Below are 15714 nucleotides of genomic sequence, written 5' to 3' on the forward strand. Positions count from 1 at the left end.
CCAAAATGTCCACCAAGCTCCACAAAGCGCCCCCTTTCAGGGCAGAGCACATGGGCTCTCTCCTTCGCCCTCAGAAGCTCCTCGATATTCGCGAAGGCAAGATCCGTGATCAGGGTCTGTCAGAGGAGGAAGCCGGTCTTCCCGCCGTCGAGAAGGAGTCTGTCGCCGAGGTCGTCCAGCTGCAGCGCGATCTGGGCATCAAGGGCGTCACCTCGGGCGAATTCAACCGCACCCGTTTCTGGGGCCTCATGTGGGATGAGTTCGAAGGCTCTACCCGCTTGCAGGATGCCGAGGCCAGCATGTTCCGGCTGTACCACCCCGACGTGGTGAGCCTTATCGAGAAGGACCGCAAGGTCATGCCCGGCGACTCTGTCATCGCCGGCGGAAAGCTGTCTCACTCGCCCTCAAAGTCCAAGTCCAACTTGCATGAGCTGCGTTTGGTGCAGGCTGCCCTGCCGAAAGAAGAGTGGAAGGACATCAAGTTGACCATGATCACGCCAGCTTGGTTCCACATGCGCTACAAGCAGGGCAGAGCATACACCAAAGAGGCGTACGCCAACGATGCTGAGTACTTCAAGGATGTTGCCAAGGTTTACCAGGCCGAACTCCAGCAGCTTTACGACGCTGGCTTGCGCAACGTTCAATTCGACGACCCCGGCATGGCTTGTGAGTAAGCTGAGTCCGGCAACACTACAATTGCTAATCTCTCGCAGACTTCTGTTCGCAACAGTTCCGCAAGGGCTGGGAGGAGGACAAGGACAATGAAGGCACCGTCGAAGACCTCCTTGACGCCTACATTGCTCTGTACAACGACACAGTCAGCAAGCTTCCCGAAGACATGCACACCGGTATCCACCTGTGCCGCGGCAACTTCGTCGGGGGCCGCCACTTCGCCGAGGGTTCTTACGACATCATCGCCAAGAAGCTCTTCCAGAACCTCAACGTCAACACATTCTATCTCGAGTACGACACCGAGCGCGCCGGCGGTTTCGAGCCCCTTCAATTCCTCCCTAAGAACAAGAACGTCGTTGTGGGTATCATTAGCACCAAGATCCCCAAGCTCGAGGATAAGGAGGAGATGAAGGCCCGCGTTCTCAAGGCTGCGGAGTACGTCGCCAAGGGAAGCGGTGAGACCAAGGAGGAGGCGCTCAAACGTATCTGCGTGTCTCCCCAGTGCGGTTTCAGCACGCATGAGAGCGGATACCCGTTGAGTTTGGAGGACGAGAAGAGCAAGCTTTCTTTGATTAGGAAGATTGCTGACGAGATTTGGGGCGAGGCGTGAGGGAATTTACCTAGGTGCACGTGAGAGGAATGAAGGCGAGAGTGGTGGTGTAACATTCAACATGACAGGCTCGAGGGAGCGGGTGTAGATTACTGATTGCAAGCGTGTCTAAAGATGTTTGGTCTTTTTTCTTTCAACCTAGTCTTAGGAATCCAATGTCTTTGATGACAAAGTACTTCAAAATGATGGCGTCGAGTTCAATCCTGCGATTATGATTGCTTGGAGATCTTTAGAGTACTTGGACCCTCGCTGACCCTAAGCACGAGGGTCAAAGGTCTAGCTTGCTCTAAGTAAATTCAAACAGCTTCAGCCGTCTTGCAAGCTTAAACTCGAGTTACCAACAGACAATTCTCCACATAATGGTAGACAAAGTTCAGGCCAAAATTGAGATGACACAGTAGTGAATTGGTAGCTGACTGCCAACTATGGACTGGGTGAGAGACATGAAGAATGGTACTAGTACTATAGTATGTTGGTTGAATCTCTTCAACCGGGTATTGAGTTAAACATTGAAGCGAAAGAAAAGTGTTGGGCTACCGTCTGTGACGTAGTGTGAGAAGAAGATGGCCTCGAGAACGCGTCATGTTACGTCGCCTTCACAGCCAAGAAGATTCGGGCAAGCTCAATCCTAAATAGCCTTGACAGATCTCAGAAGGCTCGAGACCCTACTCGAGACTTTGGTCAGAAGAGAAGACTCGGATTTTGTTGTCTCGGCTGTCATAACACTCCGGCTGGTCTCGCTGGACCGTCGCCTGGAGTGCATCTCCCGGACAAACTTAGGCCAGGTGTTTGTCAACACAAGATACTTGATGTGGTCTTGTGCGCTATCAAACACCGTAGAGCTGAATCCCGCGGGGATATCACCGGTGTAGCGAGCTTGATGCCGGTTATCACCGCTGCTTCCCGAGCTTGACCCTGTGCGTGATCTAAGGTAAGCGTCATCGAAGGGGACAGCAGTGTTGACAGAAGCGTCTTCCCCAAACAAGATGCGGGCAGGCTTGTCAAATACCCGGAACAGCTGCTTCATATCCTGTGATGGAAGGTTCAGAGGGAAATCAGCATGCTCCAGAGAGATGAAGTCGGCGTAAATCTGGAGGGCGAGATTGTATGCATCAAGTTTCTCTTCGTGAGCGAGAGACTCGCGAGATTCCGAATCCGAAATGGCATTCGGCCAGGATCTCGACTTCCATTCGGAGACGCGAGCGAGGAAGGCAATGTTCTCGCCGGAGAAGTCGCTGAGGGCAGAAAACTCCTGCAACGCGCCCTGATTCTCCCTTAAAGCGTGATCGAGTGCGGTCATTGTCAATAGACGACTATCAATATCTGTACCAATATCGGCGGAATCCGTTTGGCAGACAATAGGCTGCCCCTTTTCAGCTTGGCTGGAAGAGACTGGATGTTTCTTGCCATGGAACGACGTTACAGTCGACGCCCTGAGTGTTGTCTGTGATTCAGTCTCCCATTTTGCGTTGGCTTCCGTGACGTTCCTGAGGAGGATGCGGAGTCGAATGATTTGGAAGAGTGGGACAAAAATCGTGAAAATCTCAAACATCATGGTTGAGAGATGAATCCTAGGTCCTTGCATCAGCAACTACAAGGCTTTGGAGTAGTAGGGTTACCAACCATTGGCTTGGAGGGAAGTACATGTTGATGGTGTTAAAGGCTGGTACATATGATGCAATGAGAAACATCGGTGTTGCATGAAGACTTGGAAGTCAATGCTGTCAGCAAAGTTCGAACGCGAAGACGGCTAGGAATTGTAACGCACCCTGAAAGGCAGCAACCGATGGTCTGAGTTCGCCATCCCATTGTATCTCGGATACTCCATGCCCGCCAGATGAGTGTCGGCGCAACCTTTAGGCAGTCAGCTATCAGTGTATCACGCGGAGCTGAGGGTTATGAATCAAAGCAAGGAAGGAGAAAGTCATACAATCCAAGTCCAAATTAACTGCCAAAGGAGGGTTGGCCACCACTCCCATCCGCGGCCCAGGTCAATCAACTGCTCTACTATATTGTCTCCGCGGATCTCTGTGCCGGGAATGCCGAAGGTAGGATGATATTTCTTGCAGGCAACCCACATGCCGGTTGTGAGTAGGCACTTGAGAGTGTCAATATCGTTCAGTTGAATAGGGCTTTTGAGTTCTATCATCCAACATACCTGAAATATCGCACCGATACCGATGAAAATCAGGATTCTCCTCCCATAGTCCATATTCCTAAAGCGACAAAGCCACGACGTCTTCGAACCATTGCATCCTCTTCGGATACTACCAGCGCCAGTGCCAGTGAAGTGAAGCCTCTGCAACTTCGCAACGTGTAGAAACCTGCTGTTAGAGGCGTGGAAGCACGCAATACCGAGCGGAAACCAGATACCCATCACAAAGTACTGAACGTCGTACGCAATGACCACGGGCATCGTTCCGCCGATCGGGTATGTAATCTGAGCCATGCACCAATACAAGTGCAGAAAGATAATGGACCCAAAGGCCAGAGGCAGGCCGCGAAGTCTCAAGATGGGGTTTCTTCGGTTGGCCCAGAGGAAAGCCATACCCGCAAAAACGATTGCTGTCCATGTTGCGCAGAATGTGATGTAAAATATGCCAATTCTATCCCATTTTGGCGGCATGGGTGGGAAGTTGTAGATCGTGAGGCCGGCCAATGCTGCTGGATCCATTGTTAAGGTGGTATGTCGTAGTGTCTGTACGTTGCATGAAGAAGGCAAGGGAGAGGGGGGTAGTCGTGATCTTCTTGAAGTTCAGATATGGACTTGGGCAGGGGGCAGCCGCACTTTTCAAGACAACAGCATTTTCGTGGATGTGGGTTGCAAGACAAAGTTTTTGCCGCAGTAAGACCTCGTCAACGCTTCACACACGACAGCATTGGCACCTGAGAAGTATGGGGATCGCCCATCTTAGATCGCTAGATCCAGCCGTGGGATAGCGTGCTTGGCGATAATATCAATGTGATACAGATGCTCAGTCCCTCCGAGGCAGCGAATCCCATTGTTCCGTGCTGTCCCCCTCGCATTGTGGCGTCCCTCAGCTATGGCGAATACCTTGTTTGGCACTTTGGCAAGCCCGCAACCCATGAAAAGCAGGGTGTTCGCCTCAACTCGGGCTGCCTCTGTTCCTCCCCGTCTTCTTTGCTTCTCTTCTTCATCTTGTCGATCTTTCGATACCGTCTGTGCTCCAGTGCCCCCGGACCAGACCGAGTTCGCTAGACGTTGCGACTAGCCCGCGCTAGATGAGAGATGGCCCAATCAGAGGAGTACCGTTTTGTCTTGGATTTTGCGATCTTCACGACTCAATCTCACCCAGGAAAAGCGAGATGGGGTGCCTTGCATGCGTCAAGTTTTGGAATCTTAGTACTCAACAATGACTTAGTCTGAGAAGTCCGAGTCAAACAGCCTGCTCGAAGCCCCGCGAGATCCCCTCATCCAAACGGCACACATACTTGCTTACTTCATTGGGATGGCTACGTCCTCGACCTGCTGGATGTGCATTAGCGTTGGGATTGACGGCAATAGACGTCTGTTGATCTTTCCTTAAAGCTCCAACTTTCTCAACGACCGGTTGGCACCGTCAGCCTCTTTGAGACACGGCATTTACGCAGACGAATGAACAAATATGAAATGGAACCGCTATCCTCCTATGCAGTCCCGGCTGGCTTAGAGGCCCTCAAGCCCTTTCGCGCTCGTGTGTAGATGACAGAACCACGTGGTTGCACATATAGAGAAAGCAGATGTAAGTCAAGAACTCCAAACTTACGCATAGATGAATGTATTCCTTGCACATGGGATCAAGTCTCTTATCATCAACTCATGCCGCACAGTCATGATTCAGAATACCCATCTCGTAGAAATCGGGCCCAGAGCGCTGGAGCAAGGCGATGCAACCAGATTCAAGTCCATCCCAAATCCAGAGACTTGGGACCCCAGAGCATTCAGGGGCCCTTGTAAGATGCACAGGCTTGGGCAGATCCCGGGCATGCGGCTGTCTCCCCCGGTCGATACAAAAAATGATTCCATAGAAGTCATCAAATTCAATCGTGCCAAGTCACTCAGTGTCACTAGTCTCGAGTGTCATGTCTTATTTCTTTGGTCCGGTAAACCATTCCTCACCTTGGAATCGGCATTTCAAGAGCCCGTGCAAATTGGATAACGATTACGATCGTCGCTGTCAGCTCGGATCCCAGTCTAGACCACAGCAAGGAGCCCTGCATGATTTCGCGAAGACTTCAAGATGGCTTCATGTGACCAAATCTCCTTCAACGCTTGGTAACTTCAATTGAGGCCCCAAGTACCTTCAATTTTGCCCAAAGACGACGAAATGGTGTCCTGTTTTGGTCCAGGACCCTTCTCTCGCAAGGTTTGACAGGAAGGGAAACTAACCTGCGCCACCATGCGTTCTACTGCCGACGCCTGTTCGAACAAAGACGGCACCCAAGCATCCGTTAACCGTTCCAAATGCCAAGAAACCGGCCAATCGTCTGTCATTGTAGCAGCCGGCTGCGCAGATAAACAATACCAGTCGAAAGTTCGCGGCTCAAGCGCAATTCTAGTTCGCCGTTCGACTGACCACAAAGGGCCTCGGGCCGGTATTGTTCGATGACGGCGCAAGAGTGGTATCAGTGGAAAGTACTACGTTGCGTATCTATGCCACGCTATTAGTCGCCGATCCTCATGGTGTTGTGATGTTCCGAACAATGATACGCCTGAAGTCATGCTGTAAGACCGGCAGCTATCACAGCGCCACATACGAAAGGCATCTAAGCATCGCCAATGCCTCTCCTGATTACGCATATCCAGGCCAAGTCTAAAGATGATTTGAGGGTCAGGTTCCATTAAATGTCTTGATTGAGCGCCTGAAGAGCATCCAAGTCTATCTGTCTTCAAGACGTGATACTACAGGTTCATATCCAGCACATTTTGTCGATCCTAGGTACCTACTCACAAAGGAGCCTAACGTGAAGTCAAAAGTATACATTCACCTTGACTCTATGGAGCCAAATGTCATGGCTTCTTGGCTGCTCCCAACGTTGGCTCATTGCACCATGCTTCCTTCGTTGTTGGACCGATTGAGAATATTGAGGAGGATTGATTTTTCTCGTGACAAGCATTCTCGTTTCAAAACAGAGTCATTTGAATGCCCAAGTATATCAACAGTAACTGTTCCTGGGCCTTGGTGATTTGATGCAGAATATGCCAAGTTGCGCTTGCTGTAAGCTCCATGAGGGTCTGTTGGTGGATTGAAAGGTACTGCAAATCGTATCTAACCATGAAACATTTACCCCTTGGGAGCACCATCAGGCCATTTGTTCCTGTGATAGTTCGAAACTCTTTGAGTTCTCCGTAAAGACACCTGGGATAATATTGCAGACAGCAAGTGACGTTTTTTATAGTCGTGGTCTTCGTAGGCTCAGATTGCTAGGAACATCCACAAGTTTCGTATCTATATCCTGTCACATGCCGTTGTCGCGAGATTACAACTTTGGGTGTAAAAGTCTCTCAGAGTCCGAAAGGGGATCAGATACCGGTGCATGACTACAAGTTGTCAATGGTAGGTACTTTAGACATCTCATTACTCTTCTGGAGCCCCGGACCATACTAGCCAGACTAGAAGAAGCAATCGTCAAAAATAAATCGGCAGTCCGTGGCGAGGCAGTCGGCAATCATTGACAAAATCTTGAACCCGATCCTCTTTACATAGACCGTTCGATTTTCGCTAGAAGTTGCATTTCATCAAGCCCAAACTTCGGTTCATCGCAGGAGCTGAACCATCTCCGTCGCGATAATCTCTTTCTCCCCCAGATCAAAAATTCCAATGAATCGAAGATTCCGGTAAAAGCTTCTCTAGCGAGGCACAAGCAAATGTAAAACGCTTACTCTCCAGCTCGCTTCCCGAATGTCTCTGAATCGACTGTTGTGGCTGTTAGCCTGTGCCGTCTTCGGGATGCCTCACTTGCCATTCTCTCAGGCTGACGAGCGCCACATTTCGCCTGCCACGGATTCTTCGTGTCTTCAAAACCATGTGGCCGCAGTCGTACGAGCACGTGGCACCGACCCCTGAGGGGCTGAACGGTTTCCTTCCAGAACTTCTTGCGTGGAGAGCTTAGCAGAACGGGTACACGAGAACTCCTTCGGTTGCCCTTGGCGTTATCTTGCGAGAACGAGGCTTGATCCCCTCCTTGCTTCTCTTTGCTGCGTTGTGTAGTTGTGGCTTGGTGGGCAGTGGTCTGACGGTCCGACGGATGATGCTTGGCTTGAAGCTTGGTCGCACCTGTATGCTGTGTACGACGCTGAAGGACCTCATGTCTCAGGGCAAGGTCTGGGGCTTCGGGCAGAGAAAGGGAAAGAGAATGGGCAATCGACGATGGTCTCTGTTGAGCCGTTTGTTTTTGTTTTTCCAATAAGGCTAATCATGTTTCTCCTACTGCTCAGACCATCTTCGGTCTCCCCGATTGGACAGACGGAGTGTCTACTGTCTCGACAGATGGAAGATTGAAGGTGTCACGACATGGAAGGTGGGATACCGAAACTTTCCGTGCCGCTTCGTGGTGAATCACGATCTTCCGGCCGAGATGACGCTCGCGTTCCTGGCACGTCGCTCAGCTGGAAGTTCGATGCCTTTCGCGCCTGAAGTTTATTGACTCGAGTGCTGTCGTCCCACGTCGCTCTGCCAAGGTGTCACTATTCTAGTGTATCGATGGGGGCCACGGTTGAACTTCCAGACACGTCAGAATGATCGTCAGGGGGAGGCAATAGAATTCTTCTGCCAAGCGTAACTGTTTCGAGATATGTAGACTTTGTATCTCGTAGCGTTTCCCTGGTGTGTGTACTGTTCACAGCCTTGGCTGTTCTACGAACAGCGTTGAATCTACGTGGTCGCTACGCACACTATTCATGACATCCCGCGGAATCGCAAGCCTATGAAGGTAACAACTGTAGAGGTACGACAGGTACTAGACCGGGCAGAATTGATAGATCATCATATCGATGCAATCGCCCTTCGTACCCGGACCCAAACCATGCAATCCATGTCGGACACAGAAATGTAGCCAGCCGCGGGACAGATCAGGTCGACCCCGGGCCCCGGCTTCCGGACATAGCAACACGGCACCACGAGTCTACAACAGCCCTTATTCCATCGAATCGCGTATCCTTCCGAAAGTCAAACAACTGGTTCCAAGATGTCGGTCGAAATGCAGGTCTGCCCGAGCTTCCCAATTCCCCTTCCCCCTCCCCGGGTGCGCAAAGGTACATGTAGCTCCGAGCGCAGGTCTCGGACGGAGAACGAGAACCAATATTTCCTTCTTCTCAATGTTCGACGGCGTCGATGCGTAGCTGCACTATGCCGCGCGTGCATCTTCAGCGGGAGGAGGAGCGAGACCTGTACTTCGGACAGCTGTTCGGGCTCGAATGCTTCGTGCGCGCGAGGATCCTGTTTCTCGAAGAGGAGGGCCCCGACAGGTGGGTGCGTGGCGGGTTGTCTTTGCAGGTGATGCTGAGACATTACAACGTGGGAAGAGTCCCACGGGAGCCAGGTGTGAGGGGCAAGGTTTTGATGCTCCGAAGATGTTGACATTTTTGTAGACGGGTGGTGGCTTTTACCAAGATTTGGGAGCACTTTCCCACGGAGAAAGAGATCTTCTGCTCGAGAGGAGGGAACGAACCGTCTTGCTATCTGTAGGAAACATACACTTTGAACATCACCTAAAGAGAAGACTCAACTTCCAAGTCAACCTCTAAGTTCTTCGCTTTTCTAGCAGTCACATGTTGATATGCAGTCCTTACGCAATAGTCTGCCGTACTGCGAGGGGAAGAGAAAAACTAGCATGGAAACCACTAGTGCAGTGCAACATCACAAGTCGTACTTGTGCTCGTACACTTGACACTTTTCATGGGGCCGCACAAGAAGCCATGCGGTGTTGCGATACTGAAGCGGTTCCCTGGATTCGTCGAGCAGCCTCCTCGAGAAAGTATGTGCCACCGGTGGCGTATTGAGGCCTTGGCTAGACGTGACTTTTATTTTTTTGAGTATCTTGTCGGTGAATTTTGTTGTCATGGATAGAAGTGAGCGGTGGATTGAGCTGACGATGGGAAGGAGATTCATGCGGGCGAGAAAGGAGTATAAAGAGGGGCTCGAATCTCATGAGTTGGTGATCGGAAGATGGAGAGACATCATAGACATCACTTGGATCATCATCTTCCCAAACAATAACTGCACATCGATACTCATACTCTTACCTTCAGACACTCAACAAGAATCAGCAATACCTAGTTCAAGGTATTCAGCTATTCTCAAACAAGGGTATCTTTCAGGTACCTTACGAAAGACAAGATGGGCAAGCATACCTCCAAGCAGTCTTCCTCGAAGTCTAAGAGTAGAATCTCCCCGATCCTCAAAACTAAGAGACCATAGCTAACTGAATCCACTACCGGCCAGGCTCCGGCACCAGGGCACCCAACGGGCAGAGCTCCTCCTCGTCCAGCACCGTCCCGGTTGACCGATCGCTCGGCAGGAGCCAGACAATAACAACGACCATGGGGGCTCACGGCAGTCCGATGGGTATGTGGCTAACGCAGCCGTTCCATCAGGAGCCATACCACAACATCGCCGCGGTGTCGGCGGACGGATCGGCGGCGGGGCAGGCTGACGGACGTCAGGGGTCCGGGGCATCGGCGACGTACGCCTCATCCCGGCCGCAGCAGCAGCAGCAGCAGCAGCAGCAGCCGCGCTGAAGTACCTACTGCATGGTCCTTCAAGAGATCTTAGTCTGGGTACGGGACTGTTCTAGTTCGTTTTTGTTAGAAAAGTCTCGTCATTGGATTAACGTCGCCTATTCTCTCTTCTGTCACCACTCTTCACTTCAAAGATAGACTTAGATGCACTTTGCAATCAACAACTTCTCCCGTGCCTAATCGGAAGAGCCTCTCGATTCTCTACCCCGCGCATCATCGTGGAGATGAAGGGGTCCAGAATCCGTGCGCACAATGTCAGAAGACGCAGAGGGCTATGACTGACTTGGTGTCATGGCTTGGCGATGAAGTTGGGATGTGGCTCGGGAAGAAGCCAGTGGATTCGGGCTAAAGTTTCATGAGGCTGATGAGGAACTCTGAGAGATTGGGGCCAAGGTGGCTGAGAATGGCGCGCTTTGATTAGTGCCGTCAGCCCCGACTCGATGCAGCGTAAAGTTGCTGTTGAGCAACAAGTCCTCATAATACCTACTACTCCGTCCGAACATGTAAATCTGACATCGCCCCCAACAACGAACATTGAAGACAGAGTTCCGAAGCCTTGATATCTAATCCTCTTCTTCGGGACCCGCGAACGCAAAGTGCCAAGGGAATCTTCGTATTTGCTTTTTTCGGTTCTTCCCCTGCCTGGCCCATCTCTTGGCTCTTGGCCCTATTCGGCACTCGTTCTCTCGGACGCATCCGGGCAAGCGTGCCGAGCCCAACGGCGCAGCTTGGCAAGGCCTCCCAAGGACCCAAAGCACAGATGGAGACGTCATGCAAGTTGCACAGTCACTTGCCGCTGTCCCCCGCGGGCTGCAAGCAGGCGGCCAAGAGGCTTAGGAAGCACTTGAGAACTCTCTTGAGAGAGGCTGGAAAGAAGATACGGAATGTTGGGGAGAATTGAAGTTGAGTGAATACCCGGGCAACCCTGACGGTGTGCGTGATGTCCCGATGCGTGTGTATGTGTGTGTGTGACTTGTGAATTCGATAGTCTGGAGTTTGAGTATCAAGTTTGGACTTTTGGCGAGATTGAAGAGTTGCAGCGGTGGTCGTAAGCTGACTGAGAGCCGAATTATTTTTGGGGATGGGCGTCCCTTTGTCCGGGGTTCAATTTCCCTATTCTCGCATGCTCGCTTGTTGACAGCTCGACTTATGTCAGCGGCACAAGTCGACGAGATGAGGTCAGCAAAATACGTACCCTCTCACCCTCTGCACAGAGTTGCTTAGATTCATTCTCACTCTCACTCTCATTCTCAATCTGGTTCACCTTACCTCTCACCTGACTCTCAAGAGTCTCAATCGTCTCAAACATCTGAATTGCTTTACTGGTCCAGGCTAGCCCATGTTCACCCTTCCCTGCCGGCTAGGGACAGCAAAAAGCATAAGCATAAAAGCAGAAATGAGACGGACAACCTACATGACGTCAAACACCCCAAATCAGAAGGCCGCCATCCTCAGTAAGCTTTGACCGAAATTAATTGGCAGCGGACGATGGGCACTGTTTTTGGTTTCACACACAAATGAGTTTTCTGTTCAGTGTTCGTGGTTGCTTGTGTTCCCCAGGTTCAAGCCCCCCCAAAGCGAGCCAAACCTAGCGCGACCATCGAGTCTACAGTGGAGGGAAGGGAAAATCCTTCGAGGTAACAGATCTCTCTATGATGTGCACTAGCTGCCCATGTTTTGCGTTGAGATCGCTTCGCTTCGTCTTCCATCATCGGCCCCCTTCTCCACGTGGATGCTCCTTCGTTCTCTGTCGAGAGAGGGTCAAGAGCCCACCCCTTTTGCGCCTCAGTTTCAGTGTTTTTTGAGTGTTCCGGCAGGGAGGACGGCGTGGACGGCACCAGGGACAACACTGTATGAATAAATGTGTGCGGTAGTTGGAGGGTGGAGAAGGGGCTTCAAGGGGCGATGAATTTGTTTATTTGCAAGGGGGCAGCAAGGGAAAGGAGTCGAAGAGCGGAAGACAACTGCAACACAGCGACGAGAATGTCACTGAATGATTGACTGAGAAGTGTTTGCAGCATGCGCTGATCGCTGGATGCAGGGCCGGTGAGACAGAGAAACGACTGTTTGGGTCCCAGGAAGACCCTCTCTCGAAGCCTTCTCTCAGTCCTCGCCCAGTCATTCAATCACTCTCTGACTTCCCGCTCCCGCTTTCTGCAGAGTTCCCAATTCATTTGTTCTCGACCAGTCCACTTCGTCCCTGACGAGCTTTCCTCCACAAAATTCCTGCAGAAAGATTGGAAAACGAATGACTAGATGGGCATAGCGCGCCCCTCCTCACGCGTAACCCAGCCACCCCCTGCACCACTTGACTCTTTCCGTCCTTCCGTCTTGTCACTCTGGAGTCTGTTGTCTCGAGTAAGAGACGGAGAGAGGGAAACCAAAACGGAGAGCTAAACGCTATAACGGTTGACAGCGCTGAGAGCAGCTAGGTAGGAGCTGGAGGTTGGCGCACCTTTTCAGCTTTTGTTATTGACGCCTCGTGCAACACGCGCGACACCTTTGTTGACCGGGCCCTTTGTTCCCTTCCTAGACAGCTAGATTGTGTCGAGCAAGGTATTGTCCGCGTCTTTGCAACCACAAAGAAGGGTCTGGTGGCAGGGAACGCAGTTGACAGGACAGCAAGCCATGAGAACGCCCTGTGCCGCAGAGGTGCCGTGATGGTGTCTTCGATAGCCAAGCCTCGTCCTTTTCTCAGATGGCTGGCTCTGCCGTAGAGATGTGCCCAGCTCGCTCGGCCGGCCCGGGTAGCTCGACTCTTTAGCTCGCTGGCGCTGCACCGCCCGGTTTGTGCTCTTCCATCATCGATATTGGGGGCCAATGGGGCCAATCAGTCAGAGACATACGCGGCAAGGCCAGTGAGTTGACGAGCATCACGGACTCCCGTGTTGCGTGCAGCAGGCTGCATAGGTGTCAGCAAAACGATGTACGGATACGTGAGAGCGAGAATTGCGACCGTTGCAAGATAGTGTCCGAGGACCGCTGACAACAAGTTGAAGAGAAGAAAAAGACAGTTGCAGTTGTGACCGAGCCTTCCGAGCTACGGCGGGACAATTCCCAATGCAGATTCCACCATTCGGGCTCCCATGAACACGGTACTCCGTACAGAATACGGAGCCCAGTAGAGGAGGGGGAGCCATAACCTAAACCTGAAGATGCAGCAATCCTTGTCCCGCCCTCGATCAGGGACCGGACTGCTTTTCGCAGCTCGCTAGAGGGGGAACGCTGGTCAAGCTGGAACCCCGGACCCAGTTTCTGACCCAGCCGGTGGCCACTGGTCCGTCGAGTTGATGAGGAGCCCGTCGTTCCCGCAGCGCTTCCCATGCTTTCAGCGTAGCAAGGCCCCGGTGATCGTTAGTGTTTCCCCTCTTGGGCCCGTCGACAGTGTGTGTTGTCACTGTGGCTAGTGCCAAGTTTGTGTTCGTTGTCGGGAGTGTCGTGCTGTGCTACATACATAGTGAATGCTGAGATGCAGAAATGGTGGTGCCGTGTACGATGGATGAATGGAAGATGGGGGAGGGATGCAGGCGCTGTTTAGCCGTTTGCTGGGGCTGGCGCTTCTGCATCGGCAGGTCAGGACAGGCCGGGAAATGTACTTGTGCACACACCTTGAAAGTGGTGGCAACGAAGGTACCGCCCCTGGGTCGTACCATCCCATCGATCCATCGCCCGTCCTTGGTCGGGTGTCTTACCGCGCATTTCTTGCTTTTTTGCCCTGTCGATTTCTCCCAATTGCCCATGTTCCATCGGCTCTGCCATCCAAATTCAGTCCCGTCATCAATCATCCGTTTCCCTCATCTTGTCTCCTTCTCACCACCTTTCCTCCCTTCCACTTCCTTTTCCTGTTCGTCACCTTCACTTTCGCCAAATATCCGACACAATTAAACAAACCACAGCCAACCCGGCTTCAGTCTCCTTCTCCTCTCCCGTCCTCTTCCCTTCTCTCCTCCATCTCCCCACACACTCGCTTCGTCACTACAACAAGGAGAAGCCTCGAATCCAGTATCAGCCGTGCCGACCGACATCGTCAAGCTTCACGCACTCGACGTTCGCTTCCCGATTATCGTCACTCGCTTGTACCACCTCGCCCCTGGCCGACCGACGTACAATCGACGAAGGATCCAGATCAAAGTCCACTGAAACGCCGCTTCCCAGGACCCGTCCTACGTATACGAGAATCTCGCTTCCTCCAAATACCTACGCTCCATCCTCCGAAGCCCGGCCCGACCGAACGCTGGTGACAAACACCCGCAATTGTCAGAACCCACGCTTTCTCGACGTCACAAACCGAGACACGAAAAATCATCAGAAGGACTTGCATCCGCACGGAATCTCTTCCGGAAATTTTCAGAACTTGGCTTTCGTGCATCGAAACGCACATTACGACGTTTTGAAGCAATCTGTGCGGCAGAACCTGGGACGGCAGCTGGACCTGGCTCAACCTCGACCGACTTGGGACGAAAACCACACGCTGACGTGCATATCCGCCAACGGCATTGTTCACAACTCGGGATTTTTTTTGCTGTGACCAAATTCAATCTGCGAATTCACCGCTGCCAACTGTGCATCGCATTCCTCTCCGGCCGCCAATTTTCTGGGCTTGACTCGCTGGATTGTGGCTCAATTTCGCACTCGTGCCACCCGACGTGTCTTGGACCACCGCAATAAGGAGGGAATACCTACCATCGATTGCTCTCAACGTCTCCGCATTCCAACGACTTGTTTTGGCCGCAACGGCTGATAAGTTGCCTACTTCTCTCCGAATTCCTTCTCCTTTTTCCATCTCCAACGCTCCATCTGTTCCCTTCCTCTCCAACAAATCGCCAACACCGTCAAGATGTGTAAGTGACAATTCCGCAATCTTGGACGATGAATCCCTAGCTAAACATGATGCAGCTGGCCTTTCAACAACGATTATGCCCTTTGCGCAGTTGCCCGCGTGCGCTGTGAACTGTGGCCCCCTATACGACGCCAACGGCGCCTGTGTTCCTCCTGCTGTCGCGGCGGCAGATGCCAATACCTACGACAGGTGTTTCTGTAGTCAGGGTGTTCTGCAAGCCTTCTCAACAGCCGCCGGCGGTGTCTGCCCCGCTGCTGGATGCGACGACGCTGGCTTCAGCAGTATCCAAGGATGGTACACTTCATTCTGTAATTCCGTCACAGGCGGTGCTGCGACTGCATCCTCGTCCTCGGCAGGATCTTCCTCAACAAGCGGAGCTTCAAAAGGATCCTCCAACAGTGGAAATGGCGGCGATTGGTGAGAATATTCCCAGCCTTCCATGCCCCGCTATCGCTAACCTTCCAATATAGGCTCTCTAATCACTGGAGATGGGTCGTCATGCTTGTCATCCTCGTTGTCGCCATTGCTGGTATTTGGGTTGGCGCCTGCATCTGGCGCCGACGCTACCTCCGCCGTAAGGACCGCATGTACGAGCTCGGCAAGCACGCGCACAAGGGACCTAGCGGCATCATTGCCGGTTCTGGTGTCAATGTCAACCAAGCTGGTATCGTCAACTCTCCCGGCCAGTTCATGCCCGGCCCGCCGCCTGCCGTGTACGATGAGAAACCCCCCAAGGAGAAGAAGAAGTGGGTTGTCAACGAGCGGACATGAGAGTGCGACTTCATTAGACATGTTGTGTGGCATCACTCTTCATCACTATCTCTCAACGGCTTAACGAGACGGCGTTCACAT

The 15714-nt window shown here is 52.2% G+C and overlaps 8 protein-coding genes across 8 annotated transcripts; 5 read left to right on the forward strand and 3 right to left on the reverse strand.

Annotated features, from left to right (window-relative positions):
* Nucleotides 1–5: 5 nt before the first annotated feature.
* Nucleotides 6–1282, forward strand: CLUP02_11731 (5-methyltetrahydropteroyltriglutamate- homocysteine methyltransferase; the record flags this gene model as incomplete). Its single annotated transcript, XM_049290698.1, has 2 exons — nucleotides 6–666; nucleotides 714–1282. The coding sequence occupies 2 exons, from the start codon at nucleotides 6–8 to the stop codon at nucleotides 1280–1282; spliced, it is 1230 nt and encodes a 409-aa protein (XP_049147843.1).
* Nucleotides 1283–1588: 306 nt separating this feature from the next.
* CLUP02_11732 (uncharacterized protein) lies at nucleotides 1589–3956 on the reverse strand (the record flags this gene model as incomplete). The annotated part of the gene is made up of 7 exons (XM_049290699.1): nucleotides 1589–1705; nucleotides 1791–1850; nucleotides 1926–2853; nucleotides 2906–2989; nucleotides 3051–3136; nucleotides 3213–3380; nucleotides 3441–3956. 7 exons carry the CDS (start codon nucleotides 3954–3956, stop codon nucleotides 1589–1591), a joined length of 1959 nt encoding a protein of 652 aa, XP_049147844.1.
* Nucleotides 3957–4043: 87 nt separating this feature from the next.
* On the forward strand, nucleotides 4044–5655 carry CLUP02_11733 (uncharacterized protein; the record flags this gene model as incomplete). The annotated part of the gene is made up of 10 exons (XM_049290700.1): nucleotides 4044–4098; nucleotides 4160–4175; nucleotides 4262–4473; nucleotides 4546–4614; nucleotides 4672–4778; nucleotides 4833–4977; nucleotides 5015–5025; nucleotides 5086–5360; nucleotides 5423–5533; nucleotides 5574–5655. The coding sequence occupies 10 exons, from the start codon at nucleotides 4044–4046 to the stop codon at nucleotides 5653–5655; spliced, it is 1083 nt and encodes a 360-aa protein (XP_049147845.1).
* A 752-nt stretch (nucleotides 5656–6407) lies between these two features.
* Nucleotides 6408–8865, reverse strand: CLUP02_11734 (uncharacterized protein; the record flags this gene model as incomplete). Its single annotated transcript, XM_049290701.1, has 11 exons — nucleotides 6408–6642; nucleotides 6768–6824; nucleotides 6898–7005; nucleotides 7167–7200; nucleotides 7243–7579; nucleotides 7653–7758; nucleotides 7795–7956; nucleotides 7998–8106; nucleotides 8179–8242; nucleotides 8302–8376; nucleotides 8458–8865. 11 exons carry the CDS (start codon nucleotides 8863–8865, stop codon nucleotides 6408–6410), a joined length of 1695 nt encoding a protein of 564 aa, XP_049147846.1.
* CLUP02_11735 (uncharacterized protein) lies at nucleotides 8632–10022 on the forward strand (the record flags this gene model as incomplete). The annotated part of the gene is made up of 3 exons (XM_049290702.1): nucleotides 8632–8750; nucleotides 9135–9259; nucleotides 9727–10022. The coding sequence occupies 3 exons, from the start codon at nucleotides 8632–8634 to the stop codon at nucleotides 10020–10022; spliced, it is 540 nt and encodes a 179-aa protein (XP_049147847.1).
* Nucleotides 10023–11917: 1895 nt separating this feature from the next.
* CLUP02_11736 (uncharacterized protein) lies at nucleotides 11918–13588 on the reverse strand (the record flags this gene model as incomplete). Its single annotated transcript, XM_049290703.1, has 8 exons — nucleotides 11918–12085; nucleotides 12153–12274; nucleotides 12328–12361; nucleotides 12478–12796; nucleotides 12869–12924; nucleotides 12959–13165; nucleotides 13247–13425; nucleotides 13477–13588. 8 exons carry the CDS (start codon nucleotides 13586–13588, stop codon nucleotides 11918–11920), a joined length of 1197 nt encoding a protein of 398 aa, XP_049147848.1.
* On the forward strand, nucleotides 13526–14263 carry CLUP02_11737 (uncharacterized protein; the record flags this gene model as incomplete). Its single annotated transcript, XM_049290704.1, has 1 exon — nucleotides 13526–14263. The coding sequence occupies one exon, from the start codon at nucleotides 13526–13528 to the stop codon at nucleotides 14261–14263; it is 738 nt and encodes a 245-aa protein (XP_049147849.1).
* A 596-nt stretch (nucleotides 14264–14859) lies between these two features.
* Nucleotides 14860–15633, forward strand: CLUP02_11738 (uncharacterized protein; the record flags this gene model as incomplete). Its single annotated transcript, XM_049290705.1, has 3 exons — nucleotides 14860–14863; nucleotides 14919–15279; nucleotides 15333–15633. The coding sequence occupies 3 exons, from the start codon at nucleotides 14860–14862 to the stop codon at nucleotides 15631–15633; spliced, it is 666 nt and encodes a 221-aa protein (XP_049147850.1).
* Between the last annotated feature and the right edge of the window lie 81 nt (nucleotides 15634–15714).

Source organism: Colletotrichum lupini, chromosome 6 (genome assembly GCF_023278565.1).
Source record: "Colletotrichum lupini chromosome 6, complete sequence".
NCBI classification, from domain to species: Eukaryota; Fungi; Ascomycota; class Sordariomycetes; order Glomerellales; family Glomerellaceae; genus Colletotrichum; species Colletotrichum lupini.